Genomic DNA, 21,090 nt, shown 5'->3' on the forward strand with positions numbered 1-21,090 from the left:
AATAGGTGAAGTGCTAGAATCATCTTACGGTTAGGCCAGGATTTGTATTATGAACCTGATCATAGAGCTATTCTTCACAAGACCGGGTTAGACCAGTGAACCAGAGAAGACTCTCTAATGTCTAGGGATGAAACCGTCCAAAGGGCGCCAGTAATTACCAACGAGAGCACCTAAGGCTTTCGGAGTTGTTCCAAGCTTTTATTTTCTTTTTATTCATTCTTCATATAAAAGCATGCACTGTAACTCAAAAGTTGTTCTATTGCTATAGCCTCATAGAATTACACGATATATATATATGATCAAAGAAACAAAAGAAAAAGCTCTTGTTGAACCATAAAAGGCTAGGGTAGTGAATGAATGAATATCAGGGGCCGAGACAACTCTGATATTTAAGTGTGCCATCCACTCATGTAAACTCAGACAGAGAGACAAGGATTATATATTTATATAAATATATAAATATAAGGACAATATATAGATAATACAAATATCTTTTGAATGGTGAGGATGTCTTCCGAAATGTTAAAGTGTCATGCGACAAGAAATGGAACTCCAAATTAACTGTCCTCTCTGCCTCTGACTCTTTCTTCATTGATTATGGCTGATACTGAAAGAGTGGGATATGAGATCAAAAAGCTTTCAAAATCAAAATCAAAATCTACTATGATGTGCCCATATCATGCCTCTGCTTGGTTATTAATCCCTTTATTAAGTCGTGGTATTAATCAGCATTGCGCATTAAATGAATCGCGATTTCTTTTTTTTTTTTTTTTTTTTTTTCTACAAGAACAACAAGTATCACTGGAGCCCTTACTGTGGCCTTTTTTTTTTTTTTTTTTTTTTTTTTTTTTTAGCTCTTGACTCTCTGATGGCATAAATAACCATGCTCCGTGTGTTGTTTGCCAGTCTTTTCTATTCCGTGAAATAGAAGCTCTCTTTCTTTCTTCTTTCTTTCCTTCTTTTTTTTTTTTTTTTTTGGTTTTTCATCCTTTTTAAAATTAATAAAATATCTGTGTATACATATACTGATTGACCAAGCCTACGTTTGTCTACAGTTAAAATGTGAGTAAAAAAGATTGAGATCGGGAATGGAAAAGGAAAGGGAATACAAAGCTTTGTTTATAGAACTTTTTTCATCAAGGACGATCAGCCACAAGTGTTGTGTTTTGGTGGAGTGTTCAAGATAAACAATCAGAGACTTCTCTGATGTAAGCGGTAAAGAATGATAAAAGCAAGTATACATAGACATCTAAATGAGAGACAGAAGCAAGAAAAAACGAGTTCTGAACGATGGACGAGAATGGTTCCGTGTTGCGAAAAAGGAAAGCACGAGAGCAGCAAAAAGATCAACATGCCTGATTGTACTCAAAAAGTATGTCCAGAGCCAGTGGGATCACAAAGACAAAGCAACTTTGAAGTTCAACGCGAGAGACCAATCGCAAACAAAAAAAAAAAAAAAAAAAAAAAAAAAAGACTTTTGAATGAATACCTTCCATTCATCCATACACTTGTAATATAACATGTATAGCATACATGTGTATACATACTCAACATATTCTTGTTGAATGGACTAATTTCACTCAAACACTTTTCAGTATCTCACTCTCGCCCCACATCTACAGCCATGGACACTAACAAGCTCAATGCTGTGGGGATGAGCTAACTGGACATTGTCAACACTACATATTTGTATATGTTTTTATGCATCGCTGTGGATTAGATGCATTGAAAAATAAACATGATGAACATGTGTGTGAATGAGCAAGGCACAGTTCTGCATCAACATTAAACCATTAAACACAAACGCAAACAAACAAAAATCAAAACAGCCAAAACAAACAAAACAAACTAAAACCTTGTAACTGTAGTTCATATCGTTCATTTTTGAATGGGTTATTTTACCTTTTTTTTTTTTTTCTTTTTTTTTTTTTTTTTTTAATTTCTTTCTTTCTCCCTTCCCTCTTCCTCTCCCTCTTCCTCTCCCTCTTTCTCTTTCTCTTTCTCTTTACTCTTACTCTTTTTACTATTTTTTTTATTCTCTTTTCTCGCTTTTTTTCATTCTCCTGTCGGTATACATTTGTATTTTTAATTGATATTGTCTCATTGCTCGGCTTTTCAACTCCTCTCCATCACTCATCCTTTATTAGACTCTTAGATTCTCCATCCTCTTGTCCTCTCGATCTACACTCCTCCCGCTTGTACGCCACGCTGCCCTTTCCATTAGTGCCTGATTTCCCTACCCATCTTTTTCACGCCTTCCACGTTCTCTCTCTCCCTTCATTACTTTGCACCTTCTACCATAACAAATATACACAATGTTCGGAATGCAATCCAACATGATACCCAAAGCCTGTATTATTACAGAGGAAATTTCATCTACGAGTTCAATTAAGAGTGGGAAGAGTAATAAAAGCAATAAAAGCCTTAGCAATGGCATTGACGTTCCCGAAATATCGAGCAATAACCTCACAAATATTGCAAGCCCAACAAGTCCATCTAGCAAATTCACAGGACTCTTTAAAAGTAATAGTTTTAGAAGTGGAGCCATATCATCAGCAGCTTCTGCAAGCAATCAATCAGCAAATCAGCGCAGCATGGGGTCGTTGACCGAGGAAGAATACCAGAAATCAGTAGACCTAAATAGTTATCGCCAAAGCCTTCAGTGGCTTCAACAAACCTGTCGACCTGTGCTCATGAAAGAGTTGTCTCAAATCAGCTCTGTGCCGGTCCCGATCACGCCTAGCAATGCTAAACATCCCAGTATGATTGGCGGGGTCCAGCAGGTGCAGGTCGCCATCTGGAAGCAGTGCCAGGTTCAAGTCCTACCTGCGGATCGCTGGGGAAATCCAGATGATGTACTATTAGAGGTAAGAATAAAAAATCTAGAAGACAAGAAATTAGCTTCAGGGATGCAATGCAATCAACACGATTCCGTTTCACTCATTTACGTTCCAGCCAACGCGACTTCTGCGTCTCACGCATTGATACACTACCATTCTTAAAGTACTCAAAATCATCAAAATGCTCGTCTCTGTTCATCGTTTTATGCCATCTTTCTTACAGCCAGGCTCATGACCGTTTGCCTCCTTCCCTTCATGTCTTTTTTTGGACAACATTCCAGTCCTTGCTCACTCAATCTTATCGACTCCTCTCCTCTCACAAAAACACAAGAGCTCTCTTCTCTTCTGTCTACCTACAGACGTATATCTTTTTTTCCTTTACCTTTCCCCTTTCCTTGCTCTCAATTCCCGATCCTACACCTCTGTTTTATTAAAACAATTTTGCGCACAAACCTTTACTCAAAATTATACCAGGGGTTTGGCACTGCTGCAATGGCCTTTTTTTTCCTCTTGACAGTTATTTCTCACCCTTCTTGTGCAACTTTAATTTTGGAGAGATAAAATAAATAAACATGACTAACCGTCCAGTCTGACGGTGTCTAGATCCAAGCGCTTCACAAGCTTCGCAAGTGCCGGCAAATCATTCAACTGTACGGCTATTTGCCGAATAGCTCACAAACATCAGTCCAGATTCCAGCTCTGCTCCTTCAACAACCTTCCTATGGTTCGCTCCGTCAATTCCTCGATCATCATTTTGACTCAATCCAATGGCCTGAGCGCTATAAGTTAGCCTTGGACATGGCCCAAGGCCTCCGGTTTTTGATCTCAAACGATGTCCCCTGCACTATGCACTCGGGCAACGTTCTTGTCGATAACGAAGGTGTTGCTATTCTGACTGGATTCGGCATCCCTGGAGGTCTCGTCACCTCAGCACCTTGCCAAATGACAGCCCAGCCCAGCCCAGCTTCATTAATTGTCTACATGGCTCCTGAAAAACTTCAGGGAAAAGAAAACTACAATCCCGACTGGGAAGTGTACTCACTCGGAATTCTGTTATGGGAGCTTTCATCAGGTCGTATCCCGTTTGATGAAATTATTGCTCGCGCTGAATCTGGCCCCAGACTTGCAAAAAGCATGGAGCAGCTGTCCTCAGCAATCATCAAAGGCCTTCGTGAGGAGACAGTCCCTGGCACTCCTGAGATCTACGAGCAACTCTTCAAAATGTGTTGGGAAGGAGAGGCAGAGTCAAGACCACCGCTTGAGGTTGTCGAGGAGACATTACAAATGCTTGTCGTTGTTGAGCCTATGGATATGCTGATGCTACCAGGCGATGATACTGGAATGTCCATCTCAACAGTGGGTAAGTAGAGCACATATGCTTTGGAAGAGACTCACAATAAATACACTGCATACTAACCTGTATATCTTTCATTTATGACGAAAATACAGTCTCTGATAGCATCGATGCGGACGCCATAAGCACTCATATGCGCTCCAACAGCATCCGCTCAACTTCCCCAGGTTCAAGCCAAGTTCGTTCTTTTACCCGTCCACAGACTCTTCACCAAGCTGTCAGTGTCTCTAACCCAGATATGACTGAGTGGTACATTCTTTCTGGTCATGATATCAATGGTTACGCGATCGTCCCCACATACTCATTAGAGTGTGAAATCACTCCTATCTTGACATGCCTTGGCCATTTTTTACCAAATTCGCTCCCCATACTTAAGGAACTCCTAGATCAAGAGGCCGATATCACACTTCTTGCAAAGCGATCTAACCAATCATGTCTGCATATTCTCCTGGATCGCTATATACCTTTCAAGAACGATAGTGGCTCTTCACATTTGTTTGCGGCTCTTGATATGCTCCTTGATGCTGGCGCCGAGCCTAATGCCAAAGATGTACAGGGATATACACCATTACATTTACTCATGAAGAACCCCAAGATTGGAACTGAAGATGTAGTGGAGGCTATGAACAGGATGGTTGCAAAGGGGGCGGACACATCCATCCAAGCACCGCGCGATGGAAATGTTTTAGCTTTGGCAGCCAAATATCTCCACTTCGAGGCTGTTCGAACCATCCTGGACGCAGACATGCTGGCTTCAGAGCCAGAGTCTATACAACAAGCAGTTGAAGCTTGCATGACCATGACAGGGCGTACAACTGACAAGTTTGTGAACCTAAGAACCAAAACGAGGGAGTTCCTAAAGCTTTGGACTGGCAAGGCTGGTGCACCAAGGAGAGAAAAGGTTGCCATCAAAGTCCTGACAGACGCTGGTTTCCTTGACTCAACCGGTCTCCGGACTAAAGGGAAGCCAGGCAAAATAGTAGTCCCTCAAGCACAGTTAGATTGTGCAAATTTGTATTATGACACCCATATCAAGAAGAAGCGTGAACTGGTGCTAAACAACATGGGTGGCGTGCATGGAATGATTCTCTCCATCTGATTAACAAATTGGATTTCATGCGACTTAATACATATCCTTACAAATCAAACAATTTTCTGTTGACACAAATAATTAATGATCATTTACACAAGTTTTTTGTTGTCATTGAATGCTATGCTTTCTTCATTACGCATCTTATCCCTGTGCATTTTTCAAACCAGAGACTATCTTTGGCCACTCGTTTAGACGCCAGGTGGCGCTCATCACAAAAAAATAAGTTTTCCCGCCAAAAAAAAAAAAAAAAAAAAAAAAAAACTAGAGAGAATGGATGTTACCGCCTGGCGCAGCAATGACACATAAATAGCGGAGTGGAGGAGTGAATTAAATGGGTCAAAGGCAGATCAACCTTAATGGTTTGCTGCGAGTATGGCGCACTCATTGATCAGGCTTTCTCAATGCAGGGTGGGTTACAAGAGCCTGATGGATAGTCACTCGTCTTTTTATTTATTTTTTTTTTTAAATGTCAGAAAGAGTAAAAGGGAAATTCACGCCATAGACAATTCTACCCCCCTGCACCCTACCCCATTTCCGGGCACCGGGCCTGTCACGCTCACGCTAATGATTCGTTTTTTTGAGTGAGACACAAATACGAAATACACATGTACATTATTCATGAACGCAATAAAATCAGTTTCTCATCCTTCTTCTGCTTTCCACACACATTCTTCATTGTCGTCCGTTTACTCCTTTGTTCTTGATAATCCACAGGCCATTTAAGCAGGTAAAAGTAACAACCTGTCTTTATTACTTTATTATATACTCTATTTTGTTTGGGCTGATATTTGTGAGAGGAAAAGCTGTGTCTTTGTGTGCGATCTCTTCTCACAGGGCCAAAGTATTACAAACAAGCATGCTCTTAATAAATGATAGCAACCAACATCGACAACATTCAACATACAAAAGTACACATCACAACATACCTCACCTGCGTCCTGCTATGATATTTATTATCGTTATAATATTCTATTGTTTTGCTGCACTACAATCATAAACATCTCTCTTCTCTTTCACTCACACTTTCTTTGTTCCCTGTCCTGATCACATCCTACTCAAAACTTCGACTCTGATCTTTCCTTTCATCCTTCTCCTCCCTCTCTCTCCAATCCTCAACATCCACTCCTGTGCTTATAATCTCGTCTACAACTCGATCCTTTGAGTTTGTCTTTTCCGACCGCGTCCTCAACCTCCTTTTCTTTTCTGTCTCCTCTTCCTGCTCACTCTTCCCCTCTCCTGTCTTTCAACTCTCAACACAATAAATAACAGTTGAACACTTACACCTTTCTCACCCACTCACACCATAACGGCTACAGTCTTGAAAACCAAACTCCCCCTCCCTTAGGGCATTGTCAATCCATCCCGCTCACTCATTTATTTTTGTCTTTCCTCTTTCTTTTCTCATACTCACAACCCCCAGAAGGCCCAAATCTAGTATCAAGCATTTCTTTTAGCAAATCTATATCGACCTTGGTGTGCAATCACCTAGAAAAGTCGACCTTGCCTTGGCCACCTCCTTGGACAGTCAGCGACTTTAGCATATAGAAAGGACAGCCAGGTAGTCTCATTTTGTCTGGTGAGCATACTGATAAAAGAGGAGCCATGGAGGACAGCACAATCCTCTCCCTGTGCTTTCCCTCTGCGCAAGTAGGCGATCCAGTGGACGAGAATACAACAAGAATATTTCAAAAGCTCTGTGAAGAGCAAAATCGAGTTAATCAATGTCAAGCAGCTCTCCATGTTGCTGTTGATAAGAATAATATCTCATCAACGAACAGTACTAAGACGCCACTTACTACTCAATCGCCCTGGTCTCTCGATACTTGTCAGACGAGTGTCATTTACAATATAACACTGTTGGGATCATATCAGAATGTCATGCTCGCTCGAGGAACATTCTTACGCAATAGTCCATTGAAGGTAACGAGGTTTTGATCCCATGGTTTTTGGGAAAAAAATAAGTAGAGGATAGCTAGACTGTTGTCAAAGCAATTTTCTCCCATTTCATCCCTCTCTCATCAAGATGTTAGGATGATGCTTGAGGCTAGCTCAACAGATTACGATGTTCATGTTATTTGTTTAGCTCATGGCATCGTTTTGTCTGATCAACCTTTTCTATTGAGCTGATTCCTTCCCGCAGTATCCCTAACACATTATTCATTTTTTTGAGAGTCTGGCGTGTAAGGGTTTGTTTACGCAAACGGCCTGTTTGTTTATTTGAATATGACTGGCAAATGGGCAGTTTTTTTTTTTTTTTTTTTTTTTTTTTTTTTTAAAAAAAAGGAACCTTGGAGAAACCCAAGATTGGTAGATGATGTCGGATATGGGCGCTCTCTTCTGGATGCAATATGCATAGACGCTGCAATTAAATCAGTACCATCATCAACCAGTACCTATCTATAGATAGATATTCTTGGTTATGGCAGAATTCAATGGATTGAACTCTCTCATGTTTGCGATCTGAAGTTGTTTTTCGATAATACCATGAATACACCTGCTTACCACGCTGTTATATCTCTACATTCTACACTCTCTGTAGCCAAGACTTTCCTTTCCTGTCAGCAAAGCATTGATTTTTTCGGACATTACAGATACATCGTTAATGAACAGACCACATGATCAGCCCTCAACTGCGATTGATCAACAGCCAATTATCGGATCAGAAGAAGCGCTTAAACCTGGCTCAATACCAACAACCGTTGCATCGGCTGGAACATCTATTGTACAAGGCGACCTGATAACAGATATAGATACCCAAAACCAGACTCTCATGATGCTGCCCACAGCTAAGAAATCAAAGCAGGATAGTGGTACGCAGAATGAATCTGGAGCAGAATCTACAGCGCTAGATGGGAAGGTTATTTCAGCTCAATCAAAACAAAACTCATCCCCATCCTCATCGACTACACATTTACCCATGGTTCGTCCCCAGTTTAAAGCTTCTGTTGACGAGATTTCTGCAACAACGAGGACTTCAATCACACTCTTGTCTAGCTCTGCACATACTACTTCATCAGGGCATAGCCCTGTTGCGGGATATTCTAGACAGGACATTGTTGAACTTCAAGTAACTGGATCCTGGGAGAATGCTGAGGCCGCTCGACTTTTGTTGCTTGTCGCTATTGATACCCTGAAACCTGGCATTATCGCGGAAAAACTCACTGTCGAGCTCAAATACCAAAATATGATTGGTGGAAGAAAACGTCAGGATATTCAGGAACTAATGGCAAAAACCAACACGAGCATCTATCTAACATCTCCCCTTGTACAAACTGCCAATAAGAGTGGTGCTCCTGTCGATACACGTTATAACGACATCTACATTACAGGGGAATCAAAACAAGTTGCCATTGCCAAGGACACTCTATCAAGCGCATACCATAGGGCTCAAGCAATGTCCATTTCTTGTACCCGTCAAGTAAACATTGCAACTCGTAAGCTGGATTGGATGATGCTGAACCATCGCGAGAAGTTGCGTGGCATCATGATTGACAATGCTACCTTTATCGCCTTCCCCCCATTGGGTGGCACACATTTTACCATATCGGTTTATGGCGAATCGAATGTAAACGTGGAGAGGACTATTCGCACTGTGATGCAGCTGGTAAGTCTGCATGCTGATTAATGTTGAACCCACTTTTTATGATTTACCGAATTTATATGACTATCCAATGGACATGGCATTGACTCATATAAACATTATTTTACGTCCTTTAGTCATGCCACTTTCACTCAGGATCTATAACGATGAGGGACCTTGGACCTTCTATAAATTTTCCACAAATGCTACCATCTCTAGCTAATATTTGCAAGCATGTTTCACAGACTTCGGGATCTGAGGTTGAGTACCGTAATAATGGCTTTTCTGTCTTTGGCAGTGAGACGCAAATCAGAATGGCAATGCAAATTTTGACTGAGATGGAGATGGTCAAAGCACTTCATTCAGAGTTTAAATTCTCGGTTGAGCTGGCGAACGAACATCGGGAATTTATTTCCGGGAAGAAGAATGGCAAGATTAACAGGATCATGAAGGCTACTGGAGCTAAAATCAAGTTTGATCAGTGCAACGAGTACAACTTTTATGTCGATTTAAGCTCAGGCATCGCTGTGAAAGCTATGGAAGCGCTTGTTTTATTGCAGGAGGAGCTACCTGCGGAGATTTCGTTCTTCGTGCCTGAGGCGTATCACAAGCGGATCATCGGTGTTGGTGGCAAGAATATCCAACGAATCATGAAGAAGTATGGGGTGTACGTCAAGTTCTCGAATTCTGAGGAGTTTGCGACATTAGGGGGTTATTTCGACAATTTAGACAATGTTGTAGCTCGAACGCCATCCAAGAATGCTATCAATCTTGAGAATCTAAAGCAAGGAGTTATGGAGTTTGTGAATGCCAAGGACAAGGATTTTGTCAGTCACCGATTACTTATTCCAAAGCAGCAGCATCTCCCATTACTATGCAGCCAAGCAGTCGCACTTAGAGAGATTTACGAGGCCACTAATGCTACGATTTTATTCCCTGCACGCGAGACAGGAAGCGATATTGTAGTGGTTTTTGGCCCAGAATCATTAATCCAGCAGGCAATTACCATGCTGTTGTCTATGGTTAATGAGCGCTATGCTCTTTCTGTCAAGTCCTCAGATGCTATGTATGCTGTACTAGCACTTCCAGAGTTTAAGTCCCAAGTAGTTGACGAGATGAAGCGCGCATGGAATATGACATTAATTATTCCACAGAACAATAATGCTGGTTCAGGACAGGTTCAACAGTTTATCGATCAAAACGATGTCCCGACCTCATTACCATCGCCATCTTCTACAGCTACAGAAAATGTGGAGGTGGAGTTCATTGCACAGAATGGCGTATCAAGTGGTACTTCCAAAGTTCACCGCAGTAATATTGACAGTAAAGCAGCGAAAGAGCTGCACTTATCAAAGATATCTAATGAAGACAAATCGAATAAGCCGCAGCATGACCATGTTTTTATTTTCGAGTATACGCGTAATAATGAGGATTATCTGAAGGATGCCAAAGACTTGCTGATACGGTTCCTGGCTAGTCACCAAATTGAGGTTTATAATGATGAACTTAAGGTTCCACGATTACGCTCGAGCTCCTTTGGAGAAACTTTCATCCCTCTTCACGATAGGGTTATCTCATTGACTACTAATGATTGTAAGTGTACTATTATGAGGTACGGAATATGGGTTTATCTTATTGAGCATAAAAAACTAACGCCTTAGCATTCTTTTTCAAAAAAAAAAAAAAAAAAAAAAAAAAAAACAGCCACTACTCAAAGTACACCTGATTATGTTTTATTCGACACTACTACATCTGCCAATGAATCAATTAGCTGTAGTTCTGGAGCTATTGGCGGACCCTTCCTTGGAACTGGGGACATCCGGTCGCTCTTTACGCCGTCAACTGCCTCCAGTCTTCTAACACTAGATACGTCTCCTCCAAGACGGCCGGATCACTCTCGTCATCTAGGCGCTTTACCAGGATCGCCTTCTACTCATAGCCCAAATGCATCGGTATCTGGAACAACCTTTGGATTGAGTCAAAGTCCAAGCAGTGTTAAACCATACTCCCGCACAACTTCGCTACCAGCAGACCCATGGACGCCAAACAAGCACCAACAGCGTCAGTTACAGTCGTCAACCGGCTACCTCGGATCCATCGGCGAGCTACGCTCCACAGTGCCTGGATACTATTCTCCTGGCGGTTACTCTCAGCCTCAGCAAGCATGTGTGTCTGCATCCGACCTTACATTCAGTAAAGCGCCTGGATTTCAAATATCACCTGCTTCGAGCCATCGCTATTCTAGCGGAGATTCCCCAGTACATGGACCTATCAACACTATGCCAACTTTGGGCAACTTTGTGAATCATGCTTCACCTCAACGTTCATCATCTCAAAGGTCATCTATAGGTTTCTCCAATAATTGGAGCAGTCTACAGTACCTTGAAGAGAAACCGATCACTGGGATGACATTTGGACCTGGCTACGGACCATCTCTGAACGGCGGAAATGGACGTGCGAGTCATCAGCAACAGATTAACTTTCAACAACAGTCTTCGCTTTATGGATATCAGCAACAATCTCCGTCCTTTCACACGTATACACAAGCACAACAAGCACAACAAGCACAGCAAACGCAACAAGCACAATCTCAACAGCAGCAGCAGCAACAACAGGGGCTTTCAAGTCAACCATACGCTTCTCATATTCATCCTCAACCGAGCATACCGTATCCGCAGCATCGTCAACGCCACTCGAGCCAAAACAGCGCGGCCAGCCATCATACAATGGGACTTGGCCCCCTCGGGTGTGGGCCGAATTCAACTGGAGGGAGCGTCAACAGCGATGAATTCTCAACTGAGGAAGACAGTGATGAGGTCTTTGATGAGATGAGGAACCGTCAGAAGATGCAGTCCTCTTCATCTTCTTTATTCCAACCATCTCATGTTATCCAACCTGGTCATCATCAAAACATACTTGGAAGTGGATATGAAGGCTATTCGTCCCATAACTCTTCGTCCTCAAGTCTGCTGAACCGTCGAGGATCTGCAGGATCGACCCATAGCATCAGCCTTCACCACCACCAACAACAGCAACAGCAGCTTTATGGACCAAAAGCGTTAGATTGCTCTTCAAACCTAAGCAGCGCCAATCTTGATCTTTATATACAAAACCCGCTCGTGAACGCCATGGAAAAGCATTCTATCAATAACCAATCGGAGAGTGATATGAATGTCAACGGTGGCCGCACATCGCAGGGAAGAATTGGTCAGGCTTCTAACCGCCAATCTTCGGGCATAGGTCTACCCAGCTTTTTAGCAGGATCAAGGTTTGAGGATGATCGTAGTGGATTCTTCGCGAATGGCTTTGGTGGTATTATTGGTGAGGATGCTCATGGCTACGGCCATGTCAATGGGTCCTTTTCTGGGCCTGCTCAATTTCTCCATGGCAATCACTTTGGGACCACTACACATTCTAGCGCGCTTGAGAGCATTGGAGGCGCTGGTGATAGCAATGGGCTCATCAATGATTATCGGGCTGGTGGCCATACTGTATCAACATCCCATCTCTTCTTGGAATCGCCACTACATCATGGACAGGCGATAGATCGTACTGCCGAGGTGGATCATATTGCTCGATGGGATCGCTAATCGTAGTAGTTTCAACATCCAGGTTATTAACCGAATTACGATCATTAGCAGCTGCACTCGTGATTCAAATACCATTGTTACTCTTACACGCACGCAGTCAATGTTTTTCTCTCTTTCTCTAATCTGTGTATATGCTTTCTTTCTTTCTTCTTTCTTTGTTTTTTTTTTTTTTTTTTTGTGCCTGCTTTTACGTTTCAGCATTTTCTTGAGGTTTGTAGCATATTGTATCATAATCAATATTTTCTCATCCTCTATCACAAATCTGCAGTTTTTTTTTTTTTTTTTTTTTTTTTTTTGATTTCTGTGATACATATTGCATTGCACTTGTCAGTCTTTTCATAGACTTGTTCTAGCGTTCAAACGCTATTCTCTGTGCTCTTTTATTCTTTCACAGTCGATTCCCATTGCATCATTTTAAACCCTTGCTAATCAATAACCTAACAACAAAGACACTGAGCATAATAAAAAATAAAAATGTAAAGATCGTGTTTGTGAATCTAATGCATTGGAAGCCCGCACAATGTAAATTCTGTCGTTATCAAGAGACTAAAACACCGCTTCGCCATAACTGCCGGCAAGACACTGGTAAGAACCTCAAAATGCGACGACGCAGGCCCTGCTGCAACAGGAAAGAGAGTGGCGGCACTAAAGCAACCAACTTTGGGACCAAATGAAAGGGGGCGGATGGCAATAATACCAACTAAAGAGAACATGAAGCGCCATAAAAATAACAAGAAAAAAAAAAAAAAAAAAAAAAAAAGCAAAGATTTGGCATCATTACCAATAAACCATTTATAAGACTCTATCTTGTTAAGTTTTAAAGAGAGACTATCAAAGACGCGCAGCCCTATCACTCTCCTTGACACGACCATTGAAAGCATCAATGTGATCTAATAGTTTCTGTGTCTCCTTGACAGCCTCCCGTCTTTTTACTCGGGCAATCTCAAAATCAAATGGGCAAGTGACTCCATCAATAGCCAACAAAGATTGAAGAAGGTTTTCAGACATCATTCCATGGAGATCATGAAGCCTTTTACGGGCGGGCGGCATTCCAGCAGACATAACGAAAGGTTCTGGCTTAGATGATAGATAAGATTCAACTTCAGCTTCATACTTTGGGCAATGCTCTGACATAAATTTCTTGGATTTTTCTTGTAATTCTGATATCCTTAAGATCAATGCATATTCTTCAGGATCGCCATTCGTTGTTAGCTCTTTAATTTGCTCCACCTATACGTGTTTGCCAAAAAAAAAAAAAAAAAAAAAAAAAAAAAAGTCAAAATGAAACTTCATTATACATGCACTTAAGCTTCATACGGGATAGTTCTCGATCATCAAACGCCTCTTTGCAACTATTTATCAATAGCCGCAATGAAACCTACTGTAGGCTTGACTCCATTGACAGCAACTTTTGATCCAGGTTTGATACCAAAGCATGATAGTGGTGCATTATCATCTTTCATAGTTGCGCCGCCAAAGACCAAACTCAATCCACTGAGAGGCACGCCTGTCAAATCTCTGCAAATCTCTCGAAGCTCCTTTAATTTGATCTGGCCTAAAACTCTGCCTTCAAAGTCGACTACATACTTCCTATGATTCCATCGGATATGAAGAAGTGTATCAGGATCGTATCGTTCATATCGCGCCTGAAACAAGTGCTTGGGTAGCGCAGGCGTTAACCGCCAGAGGAATGAGAGAAAGGATGAAATGATGGACGAAATGATTCAGGGTAGTTTGACCCTGAGAAAAAAACAAAAAAAAAAAAGAAAAAAAAAAAAAAAAAGTCTATGTGTATATTGCTATCGACCTGGGTGCGAAAGAGCAACTAGAGAATACGAAATGGTATAACGATTAGTTGTTGAATCATCATTCTTGCTCGTCCAAAAGGTTCATATAAAACTAATGACCTCTTGACTTTCTTTTTGTGGCGTTGGCCCCTGTCTTTTTCCCTCTTTTTCTTTTCTATTTTTATATATGAGGAATGCCCTCCCCCACGTATTCAGAATGTACCTCGCTGAAGAGATGAGAAGGATGAGTGAAAAATAAAAAAAAGTCATCTCAAAGACAGGTTCCTGAAAGTGGGGGACAACGTACATTTTGAACAAACAACGTACGTATGAATTTTGAATGAGAAATTAATTTTTGTGGCACGATCCATTCTCGAATCTGGGGAAAGACTGCCTATCATTCCTACTTAACTTTCTCTGGAGTTCACATTGATCATCTTGAATACTTGATGCTTGCCACCTAGTACTTTCTTAATAAAACGCCATCAAGCTAGGATAATCCAGTTTTTTAAATCTACTAGAGAAGTGTCTAGTTGAAAGGTCATTAAGGTGTTTAATACTTGCTACTCCTCCATACCCCATGCTCCATTGCAACCTCACTGCGGTGATCGTGATGAGCTGCTCTTCACGCTTTGCGCTTTGTCGGTTCGGCAAGCCCAACACAATATGTCCATCATATCGTGTATCGGTCAGCCATGCCAACTAGTTAAACTAGTGATTGGTATCTTGCTCTGTGAATCAGTGACATGCATGCACCATATTTTATTGTGTTATCAGAGCTTGATTAAGACAATAGGTTGAGAACGTGTCAAGGTGAAAGCTTTGGGCCCAAGGGATTCAGATAATGGCCGACAGAGTACCCTATGAGTATCCATGGTTTAAGAATTTACGCTTGACTTTTATGGTCATACACTATTTTGACCCAAAGGAAATCAAGATATTGCTGTGATACATCTGGACATGGTTGTGCTGAATATCTTAGCTATCGTTGGTAACAATGCGGCCTCTATTCATATCTGCGGCAGCCGACTTGGGAAACGAGGTGTTGAGTTAGTCTTGGGCCCTACATTACATTACCGGATCAAATCAACAAGTTACCGGTTCAAGGAATAGGGTGAACGACAGGCTGTATAAATATTTATAGTTATCAATATCGATAAATGTCCAGATGCTCTTAAAGAAATGGTTTGTCTTCAAAGGAGCTATTTCACCATAGAAAGTTCATGAGCCATAGCATGACCCTGCTTGATGTTATACAAAAATGATCGACATTTTTTTTTTTTTTTTTTTTTTTTAATTTTCAATCCGAACCTCTGTTCTCTTTTCTTTTTAGCATTCTTTTCCTTCATCCTTTAGTTAACTTGCTCCTCAGCACAATCCTCCAAGTAATCCTTTCCTCAATCATAGCAACAAACTTTTCGTCCCTCATCCAACAGATCGGCATTCCGTAGACGTGACAGACCTTACGCTTCAATTTCTTTACGTTTTTTATTTTGTCCCTTGCCTTCCACCCCACTCACTTTCCAGATTTAACTTTCCAGAAAAAAAAAAAGGTCGTTTTCCCAAATCACTTGGTCATTTTAATCTGCAACATGGGATTTTTCAACAAAACACTTTTGCCTGCACGATATGACAACGAGGATGTACAGATCAGTGCAGAACTGTGCTCGAAGATTGCAGTCAATGTTATTGGCCTTGCAAAGGTACATCAGCAAGACCATATCCATTACATTTAAGGCGAGGGGAGAAAAACATAATCATTTACGTCGTGTTGAGTGCTTGCATCTGGCAGCGAGCAAGTTTCCCTTTTTTTTTTTTTTTTTTTTTTTTTTGGGCGTTAACTGCTTTCTTGCTGAATTTTCATAATTCACCAATAATATGTAATACATTGTCTGTGGTCATACCATACAGTGGCAAAATAGTCCACTCAAAGCATCGACTGATCCATGCATGGCTCTTTTGTTTTGGTGGAGAATGGCTGAAATACGAGAAGCAGTGAGCATTGGGGCGGCATATAATGTTCCTCCAACTGCAGCTGCAGTTGCAAAATCGGTAAAATGAATTAAGACGTATGCACCCTCTGGGTCTCTCTCGTTCATTTCCTGTTCAGTCAGAGATGGTTTTTTTTTTTTTTTTTTTTTTTTTGCTCTTGTCGCTATTGTAGGTCATCGACCAAGCTTGAATGGGCTCGCACCATGCCTAGCTTCATAAGCTTATAGATGTGTCTGGACACATGTCCAGTAGACTATATACATCTTTCTATTACCATTCCTTATCTATTTTACATTACACTTCTGATATAACGTTTCTTTCCCTTCCATGTTGACTGAAGCCTAATCATAAATAGTAATCAACCTTATTCTCACCCTTTGTCATGGGCAATGTAAAAGCCCTTCCTTTTATTCTTGAGCCATACCACAGTTTATATATCAATATCACAGATACTATTCATGTTTGGGTTTACAGTCTCCTTCTACTTCGAGCTCATTATGACTATAATGGCTGCCAACCATCCATCGTTTCTGTATTTGGTTGCAATCTGCTTATTTATTTTTTATATTCGTCTCTCTCCATCATGTCTTCAGAAGTCATAATAATTACGCCTCATAATATATTTATACATTATGAACACAAGATCCAATTACCTACAATCATGTAAACCCTTTTGTTTTGGTGGTAGTGAGCGCTTTCCTGTGAAAAAAATTTTTTTTTGTGCAACGCTCTTCATCAAAGGAATGTCACTAACAGACGAGGTGCATTAGTAAACACATTTACAAATTGAGCACAAAAGGGCTAAAACAATGTTTGTTCAGATTTACAATCGGCCCTCTTTCGTGATCATCTTTTGGGATGTGAGCATCGCGATGGAACTTAATATTAAAAGACCGGAGAGTGAGCGAGGAAAAAAAAATCCCTTGATTGATCTAGAAGCCATGTGTGTGATCTGTAACACAACTATAAAAAAAATCCTATCGCGTCATGATGGTTTCGTTTAAATTCGCACGCATATTTGTCAATGAATTTCGCTGCATTCGTCACCTGTGGTGATCTTACCCAGACCGGATTTTTTTTTTTTTTTTTTTTTTTTTGATAACAAGGATCCCTCAAGGGTCTTTCCCAGACTCGGATCACTTTATAGATTTATCCGAAATATCAGCCTGACTAACCATTGCCCATATACCATCTACAACTGAATAGGGTGAAATCACTATTCTCAGTGGAAATGAAGGCATGATTTGTATCAAGACAAGTGTCCAAGCTAAGGAGGCTATCATCAAGAATGCTGCTGCCTTGGAGCCCATTCAGGATGGCAATCAGTATACCTATACCATTCACACGCCCTTAGAAGAAACGCTGGAAAAATCTGTGGCCTTTCAAGTGTTCATCACCATCCCACGGGACCTGGATAGCCTAGAGTCGTTTACAATTGAAGGAACAAATTTGGAAATATCAATTGGAAATATTAGCCATACATTCATCAGGCATTTAACCATCACAAATGCAAGAGGAGATATCTCAATTGATGTAATTTTTTTTTTTTTTTTTTTTTTTTTAGTCAATTGGTGTATCTATTTCGAAAGGCGGGAGAAGTGATCAACGGCTGACTCTTTCCTTCATTTTTTTTTTTTTTTTTTTTGTTTGGTTACTTATAGAGTTTCTATGGCGAGATTGCCACCATTACAAGTACAATCACAGGCGGCATCAAGGGTAAATATAGTGTAGCAAGACTCTTAGCAATCACGAAAGGTGGAAGGATTATGTCAGATGTGCATTTACTCAACACGGATGACCAGGTTCCTTCACCCAAGGTCATCTGTTCTGCCCTTAATTATCGGATTGATCTAAACGTGGACGGTAGTGACCTCTTTGGACCATTTACAGTCGAAGCCAAGACGCAATGCTCGCCTCTGGAGGCCAAGGTCCTCTTAGCAAGTAGGACGCAGAGGCTTCTAGGTAACTTTATTAACTTTGGTGGGCCATTACGAGTCCAACTATCCAATAACTTCCAAGGAAGAGTTGAGACAAGGACGCACTATGGAAAGATTCATCTTGAAGAGCCAGAGTTTGTCAGGTTAGAGGGCGCAACGTTGACAATACCATCCGCGAGTGATCGCATTGCACCTACGCTAACGGCATGTCCGCAGGTCCATGTCGCTCAACTTCCTCATCACTCCTCCAATCCATTTTCTTCCAGGACATCATCCCAAGGTACAGCCATGTCCTGGGGTGATGATCACCATCCTCACCATTATTATGATCGTGATACCCAACCAAAACAACTATCACAACAAATCCAATATATCGAGTTTCATCATCACCAACCTCTTTCTCCCGAGTCTCTCAACGGGTCTGACTCCAACTCCAAGGCCGAGTCGACAACGGGGTCTATTGGTGAAGGTCGGTCAGTGGCAAGCAACTCTCGGTCTGAAAGACAAAGGAGAAAGGATGAGGAGAAGGACTGGATCATCACTCGAGAATTGATAGGCATGATTGGTGAAGGACCGGGGCTAGTCATGGCCAAGAACAGCAGTGGCGACATTTCGGTGGAGCTTTTCAGGCAATAAAAAATAAAACCATCCATTATTATCATTGTTCTTTTTACGCGTACTTGTGCGTGTATCGGGTAAAAACATAAGAGAATTATAACCATTTCTGTAAAGACTCCATTTTATACCTAACGACCATATACCGCCCTCCTAGCGACCGAATTGTGCTCAAAGAAACCCATTATTCGTCAACGTCACGCCTTCAACAAAGCCTGGTACTTCGAGCACCATAGCCAGAGCGACATGAACATTACTGAGTTTAATGGATTGCTTAGTTACCACGACGACAACGCTGATGAATTGTCGCCGCTTGAGACAGGGATAGGGCATCGGTTTTTGTTATAGATGTGATGGCGTGTTTGGTGAGCATTAGGATGAAGGACGGCAAGGACCAAATGATTGAGCGCGTTGATAACACATTCCGTTTAGACGTGAATGGATGGATCAAACATTTTGCACATGGAGTATTTTGATATTAGAACATGGTCTATCTGGCTCACAGATAACGATAACGGTCTTGTCTAGTTTCTTATCAGTTCAGTAAAAATTAAAAAAAAGATCACCCATAACATCATTTGTAGAGCTTATCGTCGATTAAAAGAGTTTTTTATTTCATTTTTTATTTACAAAAGTATTATTGATCTTATTTTAAAACAAACTCATTTTTGCAATATCGAACGAGCATACAGACGCCACCAGGCTATTAGGGATTTAGTGATCCTTGGAGTACATATACTCGATCAACTCGACAACACGAGTAGAGTAACCAACTTCGTTATCGTACCAGGAGACGAGCTTGACAAAGGTATCAGACAAAGCAATACCGGCCTTGGCATCAAAGATGGAGGAGTGAGTGTCGCCAATAAAGTCAGTGGAGACAACTTCATCCTCAGTGTAGGCCATGATGCCCTTCATCTCGCCCTCAGCAGCCTTCTTGATGGCAGCCTTAATATCATTATAAGAGGCAGGCTTGGACAAGCGGGCAGTCAAGTCAACAACGGAAACATCGGGAGTAGGGACGCGGAAGGCCATACCAGTCAACTTGCCATTGAGCTCAGGAATGACTTTGCCAACAGCCTTGGCAGCACCGGTAGAAGAGGGAATGATGTTGGCACCGGCGCCACGTCCACCGCGCCAGTCCTTGGAGGAAGGACCATCGACAGTCTTCTGGGTGGCTGTAGTGGCATGCACGGTAGTCATCAAAGCCTCAGTGATACCGAAGTTGTCGTGAATGATCTTAGCAAGAGGGGCCAAGCAGTTGGTGGTGCAGGAGGCGTTGGAGACGACGGTGTATTCGGGCTTGTAGGCATCCAAGTTGACTCCGCAGACAAACATGGGAGCATCAGCAGAAGGAGCCGAGATGACAACCTTCTTGGCGCCACCCTTCAAATGAAGAGAGGCCTTATCAACAGTGGTGAAAACACCAGTGGATTCAACGACGTACTCGGCCTCAGCCTCACCCCACTTGATCTCCTCAGGCTTCATGCTATTAATACAACGGTAAACGTTGATAAGCACAAGATCGTAATCAATAAAAAAAAAAGTTTAGTAAGAATGCGCATTGTGCGAGATCTTTTTTTATCGTGACCATTGATCGGCAAAGTTATTCTTCTCCTGTCTGTTATCTTCCAGACTGTGGGACAAACATGGAGTTGGGCGTGTAAATAAATGATGAAGAGAACAGAATTTCGTACCTGTTATAGACGGTGATTTTGTGACCATCAACAATCAAGAAGCCATCCTTAGCCTCAACGCTGCCTTTGTAGCGGCCATGGGTGGAGTCGTACTTGAACATGTAGACCTATTTTTATTATGGTATTAAGTTACCGTATAAAAAGATATTAGCTCACTAATAAAGATCCAGTGATGACAGATTATACGCGTCCAGACACGAGGTACACCTAGAAAGATCACAATCTACGTACCATGTAGGCGAGATCAATGAAAGGATCGTTAATGGCAACGACCTGAACGTCCTTCTTGGCGAGAGCAGCGCGGAGAACGAGACGACCAATGCGTCCGAATCTGGGGTAAAAAAAGGAGGGGAAGATACCGTACCAGTTGTCAGTTTTATTCGTTGATCGCAATTTTTATCTCACGCAAGAAACTGTGCGATCCGAAATAGGACGTGTAAAAATAAGGGATGTCGAAAGCCGAGCTTTCCAAATGAGGAATGATCAACACCATCATTGTTTTATTGAATTCGGTATGAAATGAGGAGCAATTGAATGAAATGTAGCAACAGCCGAGCCTTGAGTTGAGAGGTTGTGGTTCCCACCACGAAATGGAACTTGAGTTA

At 41.6% G+C, this 21,090-nt stretch overlaps 5 protein-coding genes across 5 annotated transcripts; 3 read left to right on the top strand and 2 right to left on the bottom strand.

Moving 5' to 3' along the window:
* Positions 1-2,594: 2,594 nt before the first annotated feature.
* Positions 2,595-5,293, top strand: BCR41DRAFT_371174 (kinase-like domain-containing protein; the record flags this gene model as incomplete). The annotated part of the gene is made up of 3 exons (XM_022026576.1): positions 2,595-2,867; positions 3,444-4,200; positions 4,290-5,293. The coding sequence occupies 3 exons, from the start codon at positions 2,595-2,597 to the stop codon at positions 5,291-5,293; spliced, it is 2,034 nt and encodes a 677-aa protein (XP_021880817.1).
* A 2,596-nt stretch (positions 5,294-7,889) lies between these two features.
* On the top strand, positions 7,890-12,457 carry BCR41DRAFT_371175 (hypothetical protein; the record flags this gene model as incomplete). Its single annotated transcript, XM_022026577.1, has 3 exons — positions 7,890-8,891; positions 9,005-10,460; positions 10,572-12,457. The coding sequence occupies 3 exons, from the start codon at positions 7,890-7,892 to the stop codon at positions 12,455-12,457; spliced, it is 4,344 nt and encodes a 1,447-aa protein (XP_021880818.1).
* An 831-nt stretch (positions 12,458-13,288) lies between these two features.
* BCR41DRAFT_306808 (hypothetical protein) lies at positions 13,289-13,947 on the bottom strand (the record flags this gene model as incomplete). Its single annotated transcript, XM_022020839.1, has 2 exons — positions 13,289-13,681; positions 13,840-13,947. Coding segments are annotated over 2 exons (501 nt in total), but the record flags the coding sequence as incomplete, so codon positions are not given.
* Positions 13,948-17,586: 3,639 nt separating this feature from the next.
* On the top strand, positions 17,587-18,884 carry BCR41DRAFT_85005 (hypothetical protein). Its single transcript, XM_022031044.1, has 3 exons — positions 17,587-17,769; positions 17,898-17,952; positions 18,039-18,884. Exons 1-3 carry the CDS (start codon positions 17,744-17,746, stop codon positions 18,807-18,809), a joined length of 852 nt encoding a protein of 283 aa, XP_021880820.1. The 5' UTR covers positions 17,587-17,743; the 3' UTR covers positions 18,810-18,884.
* Positions 18,885-19,379: 495 nt separating this feature from the next.
* On the bottom strand, positions 19,380-20,754 carry BCR41DRAFT_354708 (glyceraldehyde-3-phosphate dehydrogenase). Its single transcript, XM_022024368.1, has 3 exons — positions 20,717-20,754; positions 20,486-20,592; positions 19,380-20,277 (listed from the first exon to the last, which is right to left on the bottom strand). The coding sequence occupies exons 1-3, from the start codon at positions 20,717-20,719 to the stop codon at positions 19,503-19,505; spliced, it is 885 nt and encodes a 294-aa protein (XP_021880821.1). The 5' UTR covers positions 20,720-20,754; the 3' UTR covers positions 19,380-19,502.
* Positions 20,755-21,090: the final 336 nt, after the last annotated feature.

The sequence above is a fragment of the Lobosporangium transversale genome (assembly GCF_002105155.1).
Source record: "Lobosporangium transversale strain NRRL 3116 chromosome Unknown BCR41scaffold_21, whole genome shotgun sequence".
In the NCBI taxonomy this organism is placed as follows: Eukaryota; Fungi; Mortierellomycota; class Mortierellomycetes; order Mortierellales; family Mortierellaceae; genus Lobosporangium; species Lobosporangium transversale.